General features: G+C 48.1%; 1 protein-coding gene across 1 annotated transcript in view; it reads right to left on the bottom strand.

Moving 5' to 3' along the window:
* The window catches only part of CTNNBL1 (catenin beta like 1), a 477418-nt gene that overhangs the window by 9867 nt on the left and 449022 nt on the right, over nt 1-18529 (bottom strand). Inside the window, exon 15 of the mRNA XM_078652114.1 lies at nt 10208-10280. Coding sequence (XP_078508240.1) covers nt 10208-10280 — 73 coding nt within the window. The remainder of the gene's footprint in view (nt 1-10207; nt 10281-18529) is intronic.

The raw sequence follows: 18529 nt of genomic DNA, 5'->3' as shown, positions 1-18529 counted from the left end.
AGGTCGAAGAGGAGACCTGTGAGAGGTCGAAGAGGAGACCTGTGAGAGGTCAAAGGAGATAAGGCCTATGAGTTGCCCAAGAAGATGACCTGTGAGAGGTCACGAAAGGAAGGTCACAACAAGAGGTCTGGTCAGTGGTCGAGGAGAAGGCTCAGTACTAGGGGTAGGACATGGCCAGGGAGACCCATGTGAAGTGCACGTCACATGGAGAGGCCTGGCCAAAAGAAAAAAGAGTAAGACAAGTTGGCGTCAGACCGCATCGCGAAGAAAATGAAGGAAAGAATTGTGGCACAAGGCCACAGCACTAGGTGTCCAATGAAAGATTAATAGAAGGGTGTGTAGTAGACATCTGGCACCCCGCAAGTACAGAATATGACTGAGTGTCGTTGCAATCAAGTGTATCCCCAAGAACATCTCAAGAGCCTGGACATCTAGAGTGAAGCACTGTACCTATGAAACACTCGGAGGTCAGTGCGGCATCTTTGTCACCATGAGAGGCTGGCCACCCAGAAATCCTTGGCTAGACCAAGCAAACATGAAGCCTGCAGAAAAGAACAAGCTGGACCATTTGTACCACCCACCTTTGGGGTTGCACGCAAGACTGGGGGTTGTGGTCCTGTTCAGACGTCCTGCGTGACCTCTGTCGTGGGGCCAAAAAAAACATCCTAGCAATCCACACTGGCCCGTGGCAATCCAGGGGCAAGGGCCTCAGAAATTACCAGTGAGAGAGGAATCCAGACACAAGAGATGCATCTGCAGCAGATCCCCAGCAGGTACAAGGAAGCACAAAGGTCTCAGTCGGAGTCTGGCTACCCCAAAGACTAGCCAACAGATGCCAGTGCACCAGAGTCAGGATGGCAGGAGTAGCACGACCTGGAAACAACTATCCTAGAGGCGGAATGAGTGACTTGAAGGTGGGATTCATAGCTATTCATCCACAGGCCTATAGTATGGTGTTTTTAGTTACACAGCGTAGTACACACAGTCCCGTGAAAGTCAAGTGAAGAGGACCTCAGGGGATTCTCGTGAGAAGGGAATCCTGGTAAGAGAGGGGAATCCTGGTGAGCGAAGAAAGTCAGAGGTTACTTCACCAACGGGCAGTTGGAAGCACTGCAGCATCTGAGGAAGTCTCGTCAACAGTAACCAGGATGTCATCAGTCTTTGGTGTATTGCTGACCATGGAGCCGGTGTATCTTTGAAAATGTATCAGCCTCAGATTTCACTAATGCTCCAAATGCACCCTCACAGCAAGCATCGTATATAAACTTCCACGCAATGAGTTCAGGTTGGACAGGAGAGACAGTGCCCAGGTGAAGGGTGACAATTCGAACTGGTGAGGGAGAAATCCAGAGTTCATCTACACCGCTATTCGTGGCCAGGGCAGTCTGGTCAAAACCGCAGAGGTGTGCCGCGATGCCTTCTGCTCTCAGCTGCACCTGTCCACGTATTCTGTTCTGCCAGCAAATTGTATGGACTCAGTGGAGTTGTTGTTTTGTTCTGTCCTACAGGTTGAACTTGTTGTCCCATTTTTTATAAAGGTTGGGAGGGATCTAGTGACCGGCTGGTCCCGTTCTAGTGTTCTTAATGAATGTATTTCCACCAGCCACTCCTAGAGGGCTGGCTTCCACACTCACCCTACACCCATCCAACACAGATGTCACAGGACTTGTGACCCTATCAATAAAAAGGGGCGGGCGCACCTGCCCGGTGCCAATTCCAGATACCATACCAATGTGTCTTGTGTGATTACTTTATGTGCATTGGGGAGTAGGGCATAACCCTTTACACATAGGGCAGTGTTCTGACTGGTTGAAAAGGTGGTCAATGCGGCCAATCAGCATAACCTTATAACCTTTACTAAACTACCTACGAATCGTGCTGTTTTATCTCACTGATATTCGTGGACCGCAATGGAACATGTTGTTCATGTTTTTTTCTCCAATCCGTGTAAGGCAGAATCTGCCCCTACCCTTTCCTCCACCAAAAGGTGGATTACCTCAAAGTACATAAGCTGAATATGGTGCACATTCAACACCTCCACTTTGTCTCCGACATCATTAAATACTGGAAGGAAACGGGACTGTAGAGACCTCAAGGAGCAGGGTGTAGAACAGATGAAGATGGTGGAGTCATCCAATCAACTGCAGCTAATTAACTACTACTACAATTCCAGGGGGGTGCTTGAGGCGTTACACACCCATAATAAATGAACTTACTGAAAAATAGTAGGGTACAGGTGTTTTCAGTCGGGTATGCGGAGCAGCCTGCCGGAGTTCACCAGGAACATTTACATACACACACAGACAAAAAAACACACACACTCTCTACTACTCTGTTTTCAAAGTCCTAAAAAAAAAATCGTTTTTACAAAATATGGTGTTTTCTCTCTTGGTACTCCTACAAATCAGCATTCCTCTCCATTTCCACTAACCCTTAGGCCCCTCTCATGAACCTTGCCTGGCCAATGTATTTTAACATTATATGCCAGCCTGATTGTTGGAAAATCTGAAGCTCATACCCTCCCAATCTTACTGACCAAGCTACGCCTCCATCTGAAAGGGACTGCAAGAGCATAGTTAATACTCCTACTTCAAAGGCTCCATTTTCTCTAAGAGGAAGAACTGCAGAGTGAGATTACATCCTGGTGAGGACATCAGAACCAGAGGCTATAATGAGATGAAACTGTTGCTGCAAACTCCCCATAGTATGACTGGCTGATAGATTGTTCATACAGCACACACTGCAAACAGTCTAAAGGTTCCTAAATGATAATTAAAAGTTACAAAATGAGACAGTGGCATGTAAATGAGCAAGATGGCAGTTCACACGGAGTGTTCCACCTCCCTCTGATTTAAAGCTTGGCAACAAGAATGCATCTCAGAGACCAAGATGATCATGCTGTAAAATACTTACAGTTTAATGTGAAAGGCGCTAATGCACAGGCCTGAGAGATCCCTGCAGGGACACTGAACAGTACTGAGAGGCTTTGCTCCTCCCCTGCTTTCCTTGAGTTTTAAAAGACACACAAATCATGGACGGAATGCAGAACAAATAAAACATTCAACCCCAGTCAACAGATCTGGGTTAAATCAGTCATTCTTTTATTCACTATGCCACCCCAGTTTAGATCCAGCCATATGCAAATCAGTCTTGACCGTGCCCCTCCTGGGAACAGTCCAGCCAGAACTGCCAAGCCAGGACCTCCATGAACCACAAGCATTTGCAATGCAATAGGTCTCGCATTCGAAAAGTTAGAGTTATTAATATTGTAAATAGCAATTTGTTTATTTTTGTGGTAGTTTTGAAAATATCTAACTTAATAGTTTATTTATGTAAAATGCGAATATTTTTAACTTTTGGAAATGTGACACCTATAGCATTAGTAATGCAATATGTCTTGCATTAATGTAACATGCATCTATTGATATAACAATGGTAGCGTCACTAGAGGGGTGGTTTCATTACTGCCACACCCACTATCACCGCCACAGCAGGCAGCTCATCATGAGAGTAAAATTGCGTCAAGTCAGCCTGCCTACTCGACCTGACTCGTAGTAATTAATATTCTTAACACGAGTCAGGTTTAAAATGAGTAAATAAAAAGGCTGCAAATGCTCTTGCAGCCCGTGTGAATGTGCCCCTCGCCTCCCGTCCCACGCTTCCCTTGCCTCCCGCTGTCCCAAGTGAGCCCTTGTCAGTCTGTTCGCCACAGGTAAGTTTAGTACTATGAGGACGAGCACGAAGAAGTTAGGTGCGATGTCTGAGGAAGGCGGGCCCACGGGAGGCTGCAGGCGCAGGGAAGGAAAATAAGAAAGCGTTTGGAGGGATTGTGGCCAAAGGAGGTTAGGAGTAACGGGTGTACTATTCCATGAGGTGGAATGGGGGCTCAAGTATATGTGGGGTGGCGGGGATGCGAGCTAGGGGTCTTAGACATTCATAGCATTGTTAATGGTGGTACTGCATTGTGTGCTGCGGCAGCCTTAGACACTTGTTTGTGGTGGGCGGACTGTAAGACACTGGGTTGGGCTGGATTTTGGTAGGATAGAGGCAGTTTGTGCGAGAACGCGCGCACATTTTTTTTCCATTACTGCCGCGCCCACTATCACCGCCACAGCCGGCAGCTCACTACGAGAGTAAGATTGCGTCAAGTCAGCCTGCCTACTCAACCTGACTCGTAGTAATTAGTATGCGTAACACGAGGCAGATTTAAAAATGAGTAAACAAAAGGCCATGAATGCTCTTGCAACCCGTGTGAATGTGCCCCTCGCTTCGAGTCTCACGCCTCCCTCGTCTCTCGCTGTCCCAAGTGAGTCCTTGTCGGCCTGTTTGCCACAGGTAAGTTCAGTATTAACTTACTTTGGTAGTAGTACTGTACTGTCACGTCCGAACAGGGCAGGGGGCATGGTGTCCATGAAACAACAGGAGGGGGAGGGGGGTGTTGAGGACGAGCACGAGGACGTTAGGTGCGATGTCTGTGGAAAGCGAGCCTATGGGAGGCTGCGGGTGCAGGGTTGAAAAAGGAGAAAGGGTTTGGAGGGATTGTGGCAACAGGGGGCAGGAGTAAAGCAGGGTGTGCTCTGTTATGAGGCGGAGTGGGGGATCAAGTAAATAAAGTTAATGAAACGCGGGAGCACGCAGCTGAGATCTTGTTGTGGCTGAATAAATAAGTACATAAGGGAAGTAAGTGAAAGTCGGAATCACGCAGCTGAAATCTCGTTGTGCCGAAGTAAATAAGTAGATAAGGAAAGTTAGTGGAAGTTGGAAGCACGCAGCTGAGATCGCGTTATGCTCAAATAAAGTAATAAGTACATAAGGGAAGTAAGTGAAACTCGAGAGCACGCAGCTGAAATCCCGTTGTACCCGAATAAATGAGTACATAAGTAAAGTTAGTTGAAGTCGAGAGCACGCAGCTGAGATCCCGTTGTGCTTAAATAAATTAATAAGTACATAAGGGAAGTAGGTGAAAGTTGGGAACACGCAGGTGAAATCTCGTTGTGCCCAAATAAATAAGTGCATAAATAAAGTTAGTGAAAGTTAGTAGCACTCAGTTAAAATCCCGTTGTTCCCAAATAAGTAAGTACATAAGGCAAGTAAGTGAAAGTCAGAAGCATGCAGCTGAGATCCTGTTGTGACGTACATAACGAAAGTAATGAAAGTTTGGAGCACGCAACTGAAATTCTGTTGTGCCCAAATGAATAAGTACATAAGGGAAGTAAGTGAAAGTCGGAAATACACAGCTGAGATTCTGTTGTGACCAAATTAATAAATCAGTACATAAGGGAAGTAAGTGAAAGTTGAGAGCACGCAGCTGACATATTGTTGTACCTAAATAAAAAATGAATGTGTGCCCTTGTACGATGCAAATTAAATATGCAGAAGATACTGCATGTGACATGTAATGCGTAAACATTTAATTGAGAAAAGCAGCACGTACAAATGTGCTGAAATGTTACAGGCTTGAAAGCGGCCGGCTGCAAGCTGTTTTAGCAACCGCCCGGCCCACGTTAAAAACCAGCCCCTTAAAGCGACAAAAAATGACTGAAGCAACCCCCGGACCACGTTAAAAAAAAACACACACATTAGATGCAGTGAAAGCGCGCTCACGAGGTCAAAAGGCACTCCACATGAAGAACTACCAGACGCATTGACGCCTGCACTTCAAAGTGAAACTGACTAAAGCAAGCGCCCGGCCCACGTTAAAAAAAAAACCACACACGCATTAGATACAGTCAAGGCGCGCTCACGAGGTCTAATCTCCAGCAGAAGAAATTCGAAACAGTCTGCTGTCCACATTCCCCTTCATTCCCCAGAAAGCGGCAACATAAGTTGCCTCCCTAGACAGCAAAAGCTTTCGCTTTTGCTTTCGTCTAGGCGAGACCTAAAAAACAAGCATTTCGGGACCGGTTTCGGGGCATCACCCCTCATCAGCCAGGCTAGCTTGAATCCAGTGGCACAGTGAGCCCAGGACCCATGTCTGAGCATGCCTGACATGTTTAGTCCCTCATTTGTGTGACTTTTGCTTTCTCGCCCTAAGTACACCAGGTATGCTCAGACGTGGGTCTCGGGCTCACTGTGCGAGTGGATTCAAGCTGGCCTGGCTGATGAGGGGTGATTCTACAGCAAAGAGGACCCCACCTACCAGGGCCTGCTTTTAATGTAGGTGCCCACCCAGGGCATCCACCCGTCCCACAGCCCCAGCCGGCTCCCTGCACGGTGAGAGAGCTGGCATTGTTGCCAGCCAGAGGGAGCAGCTGTTTTCTGCTTGCTTCCTCTGGGCAGGAGCAATATATGTTCAGTTTTCCTGCCTTCAGGAGTGCAGGCATTGGAAACAGAACAGAAGTATGCTCCCAGCTAGCAGGAGCATGTTTAAATCTCCAGTCGGGTGGGAGCAGACTTGCAAGTTTGTTCCCGTTTGGACAGGCAACCTACTGTGTCCTTGGGCTGGCCCCTGACCCACAGTAACTGAGCAAGCCCTGGTGGATGGGGACCCTGGGGACTTTAAAGGCTCAGGGAGGGGGGACCGCACACCCCCTGATTTTAAACCCGTTGGGCTCCACGAGATGGGGTCCCAGGGGTCTTCTAAAGGGGGGGAGGGGCAGCGGTGGCAAGCCTCCCTTTTAATTAGCTTTACGGGCTCAGGGGATGGAGTCCCAGGGGGCTTTTGGAGGGGGGCCACGCACCCTTCCCCTACCTTTCCATTATAATTTTGACCCCAGGGAGATGGGGTCTTCTGAGCCTTTTTTAGGCTTGGGGTGGGGAGGCAGCATGGCCTCCCTCCCTTTTTACTGCATTTTTCCTACATTATGGCCCCAGGTGATGGGAACCCCGGGGACATAAAAGGATCCGGAATGGAGGCTGTGCTCCCCCTCCTGACATTTCCAGCATCTGACCTGGGATGGCGTCACTGGGCATCAGCAAGGCTTTGGGGGGAGGGCCAAGCGGCCCCTCCAACTTACAATATATGTTGCTGTCCCCGGGACCCAGGCCCAACTGTGGAAGGGTATAAAACAGGCATGGGAGCTCATGTTTAAAAATAAAAATAATTGCCACAGATTTGCATATCCTCCATGGACTCATGGTTAAATTAATAAAGAAAAAAAAAGTTTGGGGCCACTGACGGGCCACTCTGGGACTTCACCACCAGGACTATGGGGTAAGGCTATCCTTACCCTCCCCGATTATGTTGGTTTTTTATTTTAATTTTTTGTGTAGGACTCAAGGCTGAGTCCAGAGATAGCCACCACCATTTCCTGGTTGATGGGGAGGCAGCCCATCAGATCTCAGCTTGAGATCTGTCAGATCCGCGAAGGCTCCACATCCCTAGATATACAAAGTGTTTGAGTATTAATGGCTAAGCTAAAAAAATCACTTTAGCATCTACACCAAATCACAAAAAAGCAGTCTTTCTGAACCAAGATCTAGCTTTCTGCCAAATTTGGTGTAAATCGTTCAGTGGTTTGGGCTGTAGCTGTATCTAAAGTTCCCATGGAAAAATGAACGGGGAGAACGCGTTTTGGGACCACCCACCTTTTCTTGGCTCCCGCCCCCAAAAACTTTCCGTGTGCAAACTAGTAAAAAAGTAGCACTTTCTAGGAAGTTTCGTGAGAATTTGTCAAAAGGCGCATAAGTTATTAGCAACACAAAAAAGGCATTTCCTATTAAAACACAATCTATATACATATATATATATATATATATATATGTAGACACATATATATATATATATATATATATATATATACATACATACACACATTGAGGAACGTGTTCGCCGAAACGCGTCTGTCAGTTTATTTCACGCTGTCTGCCGAATAAACTTACACCTTTTAAACTTTCCCGTTGCGTGCCTCCGACTTTACCCACATATATATTTTCCTGGCCATATATATATATTTTCCTGGCCCTCCATATATATTTTCCTGGAGATATATATATATAGATATATCTTTTTTTTGTTGCTAAAATGTAAACACAAATCTAATATGCCAACAAAAATATTTTGATAATGAAATGAAAATGAAGTAATACAATTTCTAAATCCTAAATCCAGTCTTGAACATAAAATAAACTGAACAAAATGGTCAATGCATTTCCCGATACCTCCTGAGCAAAGCAAGTAGCTGCTTAATCGAGGAGACATCGTAAGAAACCAGTGAGGGACACTGTGATGTGCAATAAGTTGGGGAACAGAAAACAACATTTAAGGTGTAGGTAAGTTGACTTTTGTTAGAAAGAGTGCTTCGTATAGTGACTTGCTGGCATCAAGGACTGGACTTGTGCACAATATGCACATCCGCATAGACCAACTGCAGCACAACGTTCTTCGAAAGGGCTGGAAAGATGAGATGAACTTCCGCAGCAGTCAATGCATGCACACTAACCAGGATTCCATCGGATGAAGGAAGAGGATGGCATGAAATTCAGAAAATCTAATGCTTCCAAGCAAGTGAGAGCCAATGGATAGCTAGGACTTCAGCACTCAACGTGGTTAACCGCCTAAACAAAGTGAAGTCTCGCGGACTCATCACTAACAATACCAGCAAGATTTACCTGAGAGCTCTTCATTGTATTGTATAGTAGTCTTACCCCCTTCCAAGACAAAAACGCAATGCTAACATCAACTGTGTGGATGTCAACCCCCATCATTGTAGAGGTTGGCATCTTTTAATAAGAGCATCACCCCCAAACCCAGAGACAATCTTGTGTTTTCCCGGGTACCTTCACTGATGAAGTGAACACCACTTCCACAGTGGTCCCTCTTGGGACCGAACTGCCATATTTCCCCCAAAGTCAATGACAGCGGGGACGTATGATAAACAATAAAGAAAATCTCAAATTTAGGCGGGAAGGCTTAATTAAATATGCAGAGTTCAGGTGGCAAAAATAAATGAAACAAAAATAAGGGACAGGAGAAAGTGAGCATAGAGCAGGATGGTAGGAGACACGCATGTTGGAAAAGCGAAATAGCAACGGGACAAAGGGAACTGTGAAAGACGAGAGAAAGGGGAGAACCACAGAGGAATGGAGAGCAATGGTGGGAGGAAGAATGGGAATGAAAAGCAGAGAGAGACTAGCGGCAACAGAAGCGAAGGATAGCAACAGGAGGGAGGGACTGGGTAACAGGAGGGAGGGACTGGGTAACAGGAGGGAGGGACTGGGTAACAGGAGGGAGGGACCGGGTAACAGGAAGAGGGAGGGACCGGGTAAGAGAACAGGAGGGAGAGACTAGAGTAAAAACACAATCAAAGGGATGGAGAAAACCAGAGGGAGGGTCTGGAGAACTAGAAGAGGAGGGCTGGAAAACAGGTAAAAAGAACAGGAGAACAACAACAGGAAGGGCTTAAGGGACAACAGGTAGGAGGGACTAGAACAAATAGAAGAATGGAACTCCAGAAGATCAAGAGGGAGGGACTAGTTACGAGTAGCCAGGGCCACTGGAGACACAAGCCAGGGGGAATGGAGAACAACCGGCAAATTCCAAACAAGTGATATTGTGTAAAGACAGGAGTAGTAAGAGGGAAAACGTTAATACACCTTGGCAGAAGAGGGGGTGAACTTACAAGAAAGGGCAAGAGTAGAGAGAAGTAGGAATGATAGAGCAGCATGGATCAGATGCGGCACGAAAGAAAGAGAAGATGTATGTGGAGAGAAGGGAACAGACATAAAAAGAGGCGAAGTGTGGGGAGAGAAAGCTGAGAGATGGGGATTTAGGCGAGAGGGCAGTGTGGGTAGGGGAGCAGAGAGGTGACAACATAAGATGTTAGGTGAGGAAGACCGAGAAATGCGTGGCGGAAACAGGTGCCCAATCAAGAGATAAAATGAAGGCATGTGGCAAAGGAATGAGTGGGTATCACTGAACGAAAGTGTACACTGGAAGGGAAGTGGGGGGATTGCAGAAAGTAGGACACTGGAGGAGGAGAAAGAAAGGGCAATGAATGGGGACACCAATTGCTATTTTTGTGGAAGATTGAGGTCTATTAAAAAACTCAGAGACAAAGACAAAGTGCAGGGAGAAGGGCATGTGAGACAGAAGAGAGGTGCACTGCACAGGAAAGGTAAGAGATTGTAGAGAGGAAATGGCGCACTCGGTAGAGTACTGGAGAGGTTGGAGAAAAGCCAATAAAGAAGGAAGAAGAGGACATGCACTGAAGAGAGGGAGGGAGGAGGAAGCACAGATTCAAAAACATCCGCATAAAGAGATACCAACCCTTTAGGATGTGCCGAACGATTTTGATGGAGCTGCCTCTCATATTCAGAATTTGATGCACTCGCTGTCGAATCTAGAGGAGGGTGGGGGGGAGAAAGGAGACAGACAATGAGACCTGCACACGCACACACAACACCCTTTACAACAGCACGGCTCTTCTATTAACAGCCAGCCTGTGACCGCTTCACTGCCCTCGTGACACTGGCACACTTTGGCTTGGAACTCATTAAACCCCCATTACATCGGTGCATAAAACCTTTTCTAATGTTCCCACAAAGAACACACAGAATGCAGAGGGCCTAAAAATAAGCTGGCACACAGGGTAAAATGTTTAAGAGATTTACATAACTGTTTTATTCAGCAAGACGGCGAGATAAGTGATGGATGTGAGGAGCCTGCTGGAGCATTCGGCTCTTTGAGCATTGTAAAACCACCCCCCCACCTCCCACACACACCTGCACACAGCTAGAATAAGAACTTGGTTTTGTTTTATATTTTTGAATGCGATGTTGGGGAAAAAGGGAGATTCACTAAGAGAAAATGAGCAAATCTTGATCCAATAACATTGGTGCAAGCTGTATCGTGCACGGTTTTAGAACAAGCATTTACAATGCAATGGTCTCGGCAGCATTAAAGGTAGAGCTATTGGCATTGCTCATTATTATTATTTTTTAAAAATCATAAATAAATGGTATTGTCATTTACATTGGCAATAGCTTCATCACGTGCATATGCGAGACCTATTGCATTAGCACGCACACACACAGTAAGTAGTAGAGTGAGAAGTCGATAGTGAGTAGGAGGGAGTTATTAGTAAAGAGTATTAGAGAGTGCAACAGAGCGGTGTGAATAATAACAGCTGTGAGCCCGTGCCTGAGGTGCATCATCTGAGCTGTGTGAATAATAACAGCTGTGCGCCCGTGCCTGAGGTGCATCATTAGAGCTGTGTGAATAATAACTGCGTCGGCCCCGTCCCTGAGGTGCATCATCAGAGCTGTGTGAATAACTGCGTCAGCCCCGTGCCTGTAGTGCATCATCAGAGCTGTGTGAATAACTGCGTCAGCCCCGTGCCCGAGGTGCATCATCAGAGCTGTATGAATAACTGCGTCATCCCCGTGCCCGAGGTGCATCATCAAAGCTGTGTGAATAACTGCGTCAGCCCCGTGCCCGAGGTGCATCTTCAGAGCTGTGTGAATAACTGCGTCAGCCCCGTGCCTGAGGTGCATCATCAGAGCTGTGTGAATAACTGCGTCAGCCCCGTGCCTGAGGTGCATCATCAGAGCTGTGTGAATAACTGCGTCAGCCCCGTGCCTGAGGTGCATCATCAGAGCTGTGTGAATAACTGCGTCAGCCCCGCGTCCGAGGTGCATCTTCAGAGGTCTGTGAATAACTGCATCAGCCTCGTGCCTGAGGTGCATCATCAGAGCTGTGTGAATAACTGCGTCAGCCCCGTGCCCGAGGTGCATCATCAGAGCTGTGTGAATAACTGCGTCAGCCCCGTGCCTGAGGTGCATCATCAGAGCTGTGGGAGATGGGGTGGGTGCAGAAATAGTTCCTCGCCCAGGCCAGTGCCAATGCGTGCACCAGGCCTGCATCACATCTGCCGATCGCGGGTGAACTTGTAGGCTGAGTTGTCAGCAGCCACTCAGCGCAATCACCTGCAAGGAATGTTCTGGCGAATGCAGCCCCGCAGGAAAGGGTGAGAGGAATTCACGTGGCCTTATTGCTCAATCGCTTGTGATTAACTGTTTTCAAGAGCAAGATAACGACCGGGCACTGTATTCCCGTGTGCGCATTTGTGGGGATAAAGCAAACTCATAAACAGGGCGAGAGGGTACCACTTAGCGCTGCGACGTCATGCCAGCCGCCAGAAGCGCACTACATAAAAAAATATGACATACCAAAACACAGAATCTACTTTTCCAAGAAGGTTAACGAGTAAGAACAGGTTTTCATGTGTGCCGAGTAAGAACAGGTTTTCATGTGTGCCACACAGCTGTCAACTAGTCCCAAGGCAGAGCCTGTGTCCAGTGCTGTTTTTTCAGTCAGCAGAACTTTGCATGCTGGGACACGTAGGCAGCTGTGTGCCGCCTCACGGTTACATGAAACTAAACGTATTCAAAGTGTTGGCTTAAAAGCCCGGACTGAAAATGGTATTCCTGATGACACGGGTCCAGTGGTAACTGCTGTATTGGATTTGTTTGCACGTTAGCTGATGTCTGAGGGACAGGGGTGGTAAAAAGACCTAAATACTTCAGGCCTTTCTACATTGATAAATTATTTTCGCAACCGTAAAATATCTATAAATTTACTTAGCTAGAAACCGCAACTTTTTTTCACTATATTTTGTTTGTCATTATCCGCAGCTTCTAATGTAGTTTTAAACGAACTACAATTGTTCACTCAACAATATTAATAAGTGTGTAATCTTAATTGTTTTACTCAATTGCATGATGCCTCTGTAGGGCTTTATTGCTATTATTTTGTTCTTACGCACATGTAGGAATTTAATTTTCACCACCAATCTCCTGCTCCGTCTTTTATATGAACATTTGTAAGTGTTTTAGTAAGCTACATATATTCTTTAGTTATTGCATTATGATTGGGTTGATGTAGCGTTTCTTGAGAGGCACATGCCTGGCTCCTTCTGCGACATGCCTGTTTCGGGATGCAGCACGTGACACGGAGTGCGCTCGTGCCTCCTCGGGAGCCAGGGAATGCAGAAAAGAAAAGCAGGCAGAGCTTTCAGTGCGGTTCATAGGAGAGGGTGAGGGTGAAGGGAACTCAGAGCTGCGGCAGTCCCAGGGCCGGAAGAGACCTCCTTACAAACGGTGAGTGCCCTTTCTGCTCCTCTGTTCTCCTACCAGGTGCTTTTCAAACACTGCTGCCTGCACTTTAAAGCCACTCTTCTGATGCCGTCTGCCCTCTTGGACTTGCAGCACTTTAAATAGGCAGGTACCGCAAGCCTCCAGGAGTATGCTGTGCTGAGTGGAACACGGCACTTTGAAAGTTACAGTACAGGCACTTCTCGCCAGGACTGAGGATCTTTTAAGGGGCCAGGATCGTAACTTCATACGTCTGCCGCTTCAGAGTGGCACCGCACGCCATGCTGCCTTCCGTGAAGCCGGCCAGGAAGAGAGCAGTTATCGGCACACGGCGGAGACGCTGGCGCCGTGAGCGCGACCAAATCTGCGCATGGCCAGCTCTTGTTGCTCCCTCTCCCATTCACAATGCTGCGCACGTGCACAGCTCTTGTCTCGTTTTGTCGGATTTTGGCGGCTGAAACGATCGCTATAGTTCTCTGGTGAGAACGCGCTTCGCGCGTTTCTAGCCGAGACCTGAAAAAAGGGATCTGTCTAGGAGAAATCCATTTTGTATCATGTCTGTCTGCAGACATCTTCTAAGGTGGTGGGACTTCAGATATCACAGATGTGCAATCAGTGGCATTTTCAAGAATGACTATAGGACTAACCGCTCCATCCATACCTATTCTCCCTTTGGGATCTCTGGAAAAATTATCTTTAAGGTGATGTGATGCAAACTTACATGACATGGAATTCACTGGGCGCTGTCTGCTAGGACTCCTGATAGAAAGGTAGGTAAAAAGACATACCTCACAAATTGTTGGTTTCAGTATAGTGTGATAAGCAGTCATAATAGACCAACAGAGGCACCTACGTAGTGCTTAAGCTTGGTTTGGTGGGCCTACAAACTAATACAAAGGTGGACGGTCTATCTGACAGCTTGGGCTCCACTGGTTCTAAGAGAAGGGCAAGTGAGCAGCAGGCCCACAAGACTCATGGTTGCTGTGGGAGTACTACGACAATCAGCTGTATTATAAGGCTGACGGATGGTGCACCTTACCTATCTAATAAAAGACCATTTTTGAGCATGAGCACTAGAGCACTCTCTCGCGAGCGCAGGATGGCCAACGATGAAGTAAGGCACCCAGGGGGTGTATGAGGCCATACACGTTCTTGGACACAAATAACCCTGAATTGAGTAAACTGTCTGGCTCCTACAGTTAAGAGCCATATCTGCTCTGGCTTATTTGTTTTTTGGAGTTTGTAATCTTCATAAGGTGTCAGAAATAATGATTACCATCATACAGGTTGGCCAACAAATTGAGCTATTCAGAATGAAGTTCAGAGATCTACTGTATACTGTACTGGAAACTCCCACCTGTCTTGCACATACTGCTGATGGACTATCTTTCATAAACAGACCCAGGTCTGGTTTGGTTTTGGTTTGGTGTTGTGCCCCAGGACACAGCCTGGGAATGTGGCAATTCAAAGACACCAACAGTCGAGGAGTACTATTGAATTATGGAATGGTGTATAGCTGCAGACAACAATCTACTACAGCTGCAGATGCAACGGAATAATAGACAAGAATCTGGGAACCCTAGGTTGATCATTATGGCATTTATTAAAGAATGTGGATGTATTTGATTTTCCTAGAGTCCAAGATTTGTGACGGGTGGGTATGTTTAATGCTTATACAGTTTGAATGGTGGAAAAGGGAGGATTGTTGGATTTGAGATGTTCAGGGATGGATAAGCTATCATTGAATTTTTTTTTTTAAACATAATTTTTATTGCAGATTCACAATAACATAGTTGTCACAATGGGTTACTTCGCACATTTCTCATCTTTGTCCCTTTCCTTTCACATCTTTACACAGCCTTTTGGCCCACAACCCGGGGGTCGGGCGGCGATAAGCAGGAAACTTCCCATTGTCCCGTGCTACGTGGTCAGTGTAACCCTCCCTCCGAAGTATGCAATCGTCTGCTTTTTTAAGATACTACTCTAGAAACTCCCAACTCCCGAAAATGTCCCGAACTCCCATCCCCCTCCCTCCCCCTGTGTCCACCACCCATACATAAGTATCCCTCTCCGCCTTTCTATGGTGTGCTATCAGGAGACGCCTTCCAAATGTAACCTAGTGCTGCGATGTCTCCGGTCATGTGCTAGGGCCTTTTTCTGTGTCATCCGATTCCGCCCCTTCTCCCTGTTGCGCACTGTCTCTCAGTGCCTGGACCATCGTCTCCCAAGCTGCCACCGTGTCCAGTGCCCTATCAGTTGGTTTACGGCGTGCCATCTGATATCTGTGTATACTATCGCAAGCGGCGCATTTCAAGAATTCAGCGGCCCATCTCCTGTGTGTGGGACCTACTCTCGCCTTCCAATTTCTAGTAATTTCCCTTTTGGCTAACAATAAGCCCATGTCAATAAATTTGCTCGTTATTTTGTTTTTAGGCGTGTGGGGGAACCAGTGCAATAAACAAACTGCCATATCATATTGGATTGTTCTCTCCGTCACCCCCACCAGAGTGGTGCCCACCTCCTGCCAGTATTCTCGGAGAGCAGGACAGGCCCATAACATATGTGCCAGTTCCGCTCCCTCAAGAGCACATCTCGGGCAGGCTGCATTATCTGTTCCGAAGTATTTCTTAATCCTCCCTGGTGTCAAATATGCTCTGTGCAGCACATAAAAATGGATCTGCTGAAAGCGCGCATTCCTCGTGCTGTTCTTGGCGCGCCTCACCAATCCTGCCCATGCTGTTTCCGGGATCTCCCTACCCAGGTCTGCTTCCCACTTGGCCTTTAGCGCCGACAGCGGCGGCAAATTTTCCCGGAGCATTCTCGAATACAGACAGGTCACCGCCTTATAGGTTCCGGCTGCCATCATAGTATATTGGCAGGCCATAGTAGTCACTGGTTCTACAAGTCCTTCCTTCCAATGCGCTTGAATGGCCCTAGTTACCGCGGCGTGTAACAGATAGCCCCCCCTCGGTAACTCGTACTTTTCTTGCAATGCCTGATACGGCACCAATGCCCCATCCTCGTAGAGGTCTCCCACCACGTGCACTCCCGCCTCCTCCCAGCTCTGCAGCCGGGACCAGTCTCCACCATGGGGGAGCGCCGTTAGCATACCCAAGGGTATCTCCGGGGCGTATGGGTGTTGTACCCCCGCTCGTCGCCGAGAACGGTCCCAACAAAGCTTGAACGTACGTTCTTCGGGTGTCAAATCGCCATGTGCCAATCTCTGCTGCAGAGCTATGTAAGCGAGAATGTGGCGCGGGGTGCACTTATCCCTCTCATCCTCCGGTCCGCGAAATACTCTCGCTACTTCCTGCGTAAAGATCTGCAGTTGTGCAGCCAAGTAGTAGAGTTCAAAATCGGGTGCCGCTAGACCGCCCTCATCTTTCGGGTGGGTGAGGGTCGCCAGTGCTATCCTACGCCTGCCCGTCCCCCATATGAAGGAGGTCATATGGGATTTCAGTTGAGAAAACCTGGACCGGGGAATCCAAACAGGGAGGGTACGAAAGAAGTATAGTAGGCGCGGCAGGGCGACCATTTTCAGTAATGAGATGCGTACCGTGACCGTCAGTGGCAGCGTGGCCCAATGGCCATACAGCCCTTCAGCGCCCGTATGCACCTGTCTATATTGCCCTCCAGTACATCCGATGCCTGGTGGTAGATATATACCCCTAAATAGTTCAGGCAAATCGGCTCCCATCTGAGCTCCAATCGGTGGTCAGGCCTCTCTGTGTTCCGCCGCAGGGGGAACAAGCAAGTTTTCGACCAATTGACCTTCAGTCCTGAAAGTTCTCCGAATCGCTTCAGTAGGCGTTCCGCTCCTGTGACTGCTTCTGTCCCGTTTTCCAGAAACAGCAGCAGGTCATCCGCATATAAGGAGATGAACTGCTGCCCTCGTCTGCTATCTATTCCCTGAAAGTGCCTGCCCGTGCGGGCTTCAGCCGCAAGGGGCTCGATCGCCAGGGCAAACAAAAGGGGGGATAGGGAACATCCCTGCCGAGTCCCTCTTTCCACCGGATACTGGTGTGAGACAAGGGGTCCTATCCTCACCCTAGCCACCGCTGCCGTATACAATACCTGTGTCCATTTGATATATTCCTCCCCCAGTCCGAAACGCTCCATGACCCTATATAAGTAAATCCACTCAAGGCTATCAAACGCCTTCTCTATGTCTATGGATAATACCAGTGGCGTCTGGGCTGTCATGTGTGGGCTATCCACCAACCGTGAGAGTCTCCTTATGTTTATTGTCGTGCTCCGAGCAGGTATAAATCCCGACTGGTCCTCATGGACCAGGTCAGGCATGTGTTGTAGGAGGCTCTCCGCTAGTATGGAGCTCAAGATTTTGTAGTCCGTGGTCAACATTGACAACGGTCTATAAGAGGCCGGGTGTTCTCCTGCTCTGCCTGATTTTAATAGTGGGATCACTAAGGCCTCTCGCATGGAGTGGGGCAATTGCCCAGTCTTCTTAGCTTCATTATACACCATCTGTAGCCTGGGAGCCAATAAGTCTATATATGTACTATAAAATTCGATGGGCAGGCCATCTAGGCCCGGCGTTTTGTTACGAGCCATCCGTTTAATCGCCCCTCGAATCTCGCCTTGTTCTATATCCCTTCCCAATGCGGTCGCTTGGTCCTCCTCTAGGTGTGGTAACTGAATATCCCCCAGAAAGGCGCGTATGTCATCCTCCCGCCCCGCCAGTGCACTGCTGTACAGGGTCGTGTAATAACTCTGAAAGCAGTCCAGTAGCTTCATCTGTGAGTAGTGCATTTGTCCCTCCGCCCCTTTGATGGCTAGGATCGGAGAGCTACGTCTGGCAGGGTTTGCGAGCCACGCAAGTAGCGCTCCCGCCTTATCCCCCTCAACATGGGCCCGAAGCATATACGCCTTATGGTCGAAGCTGCGAAGGCGTTCCACCTCTACTGCCACTGCCTCCTTAGCCGTCATCACCTCTTCTTGCAAGTCAGGGCGCCCCGGCCTAGCTCGCTTAGCGTCCCTCAGTGCAGAGTCCGCCTTGCGTAAGTCTTCCAGCAGCACTCTCCTCACACCCGCGTGTTTTCCTATGCACTGGCCCCTAACCACCACTTTAAAAGCGTTCCACTCCATAGCCCTGGACGCTGTGGATCCCTCGTTTTCCACAAAATATCGGCTAATCCCCCCCTCCAGATCCTCACGGAAAGGCGGATCTTCCAAGGTTTCGGGGCGCAGTCTCCAGGTCGGGACTCGCGATACCTCTCCGACCCATCCCATTCCAATCAACAATGGGTTGTGGTCCGAAATTGTTCTGGTCAGATACTCGGATCTTATCACTGTCTGCACAACCTCCCGGGAACACAACATTGCGTCTATTCGGACATGTAGGTCGTGGAGACTCGAGAAGAACGAGTAATCCCTCTCCTCAGGGTGTTGTATGCGCCACACATCCGTCAGGCCCCATCGTTTCTGCCATTCCAGTCTACCTTTCGTGAGGCGGTGTACGGGAGAGTCCACCAAGGGA

The sequence above is a fragment of the Lissotriton helveticus genome, chromosome 7 (assembly GCF_964261635.1).
Source record: "Lissotriton helveticus chromosome 7, aLisHel1.1, whole genome shotgun sequence".
NCBI classification, from domain to species: Eukaryota; Metazoa; Chordata; class Amphibia; order Caudata; family Salamandridae; genus Lissotriton; species Lissotriton helveticus.
This window is presented reverse-complemented; position numbering and strand designations above follow the sequence as displayed.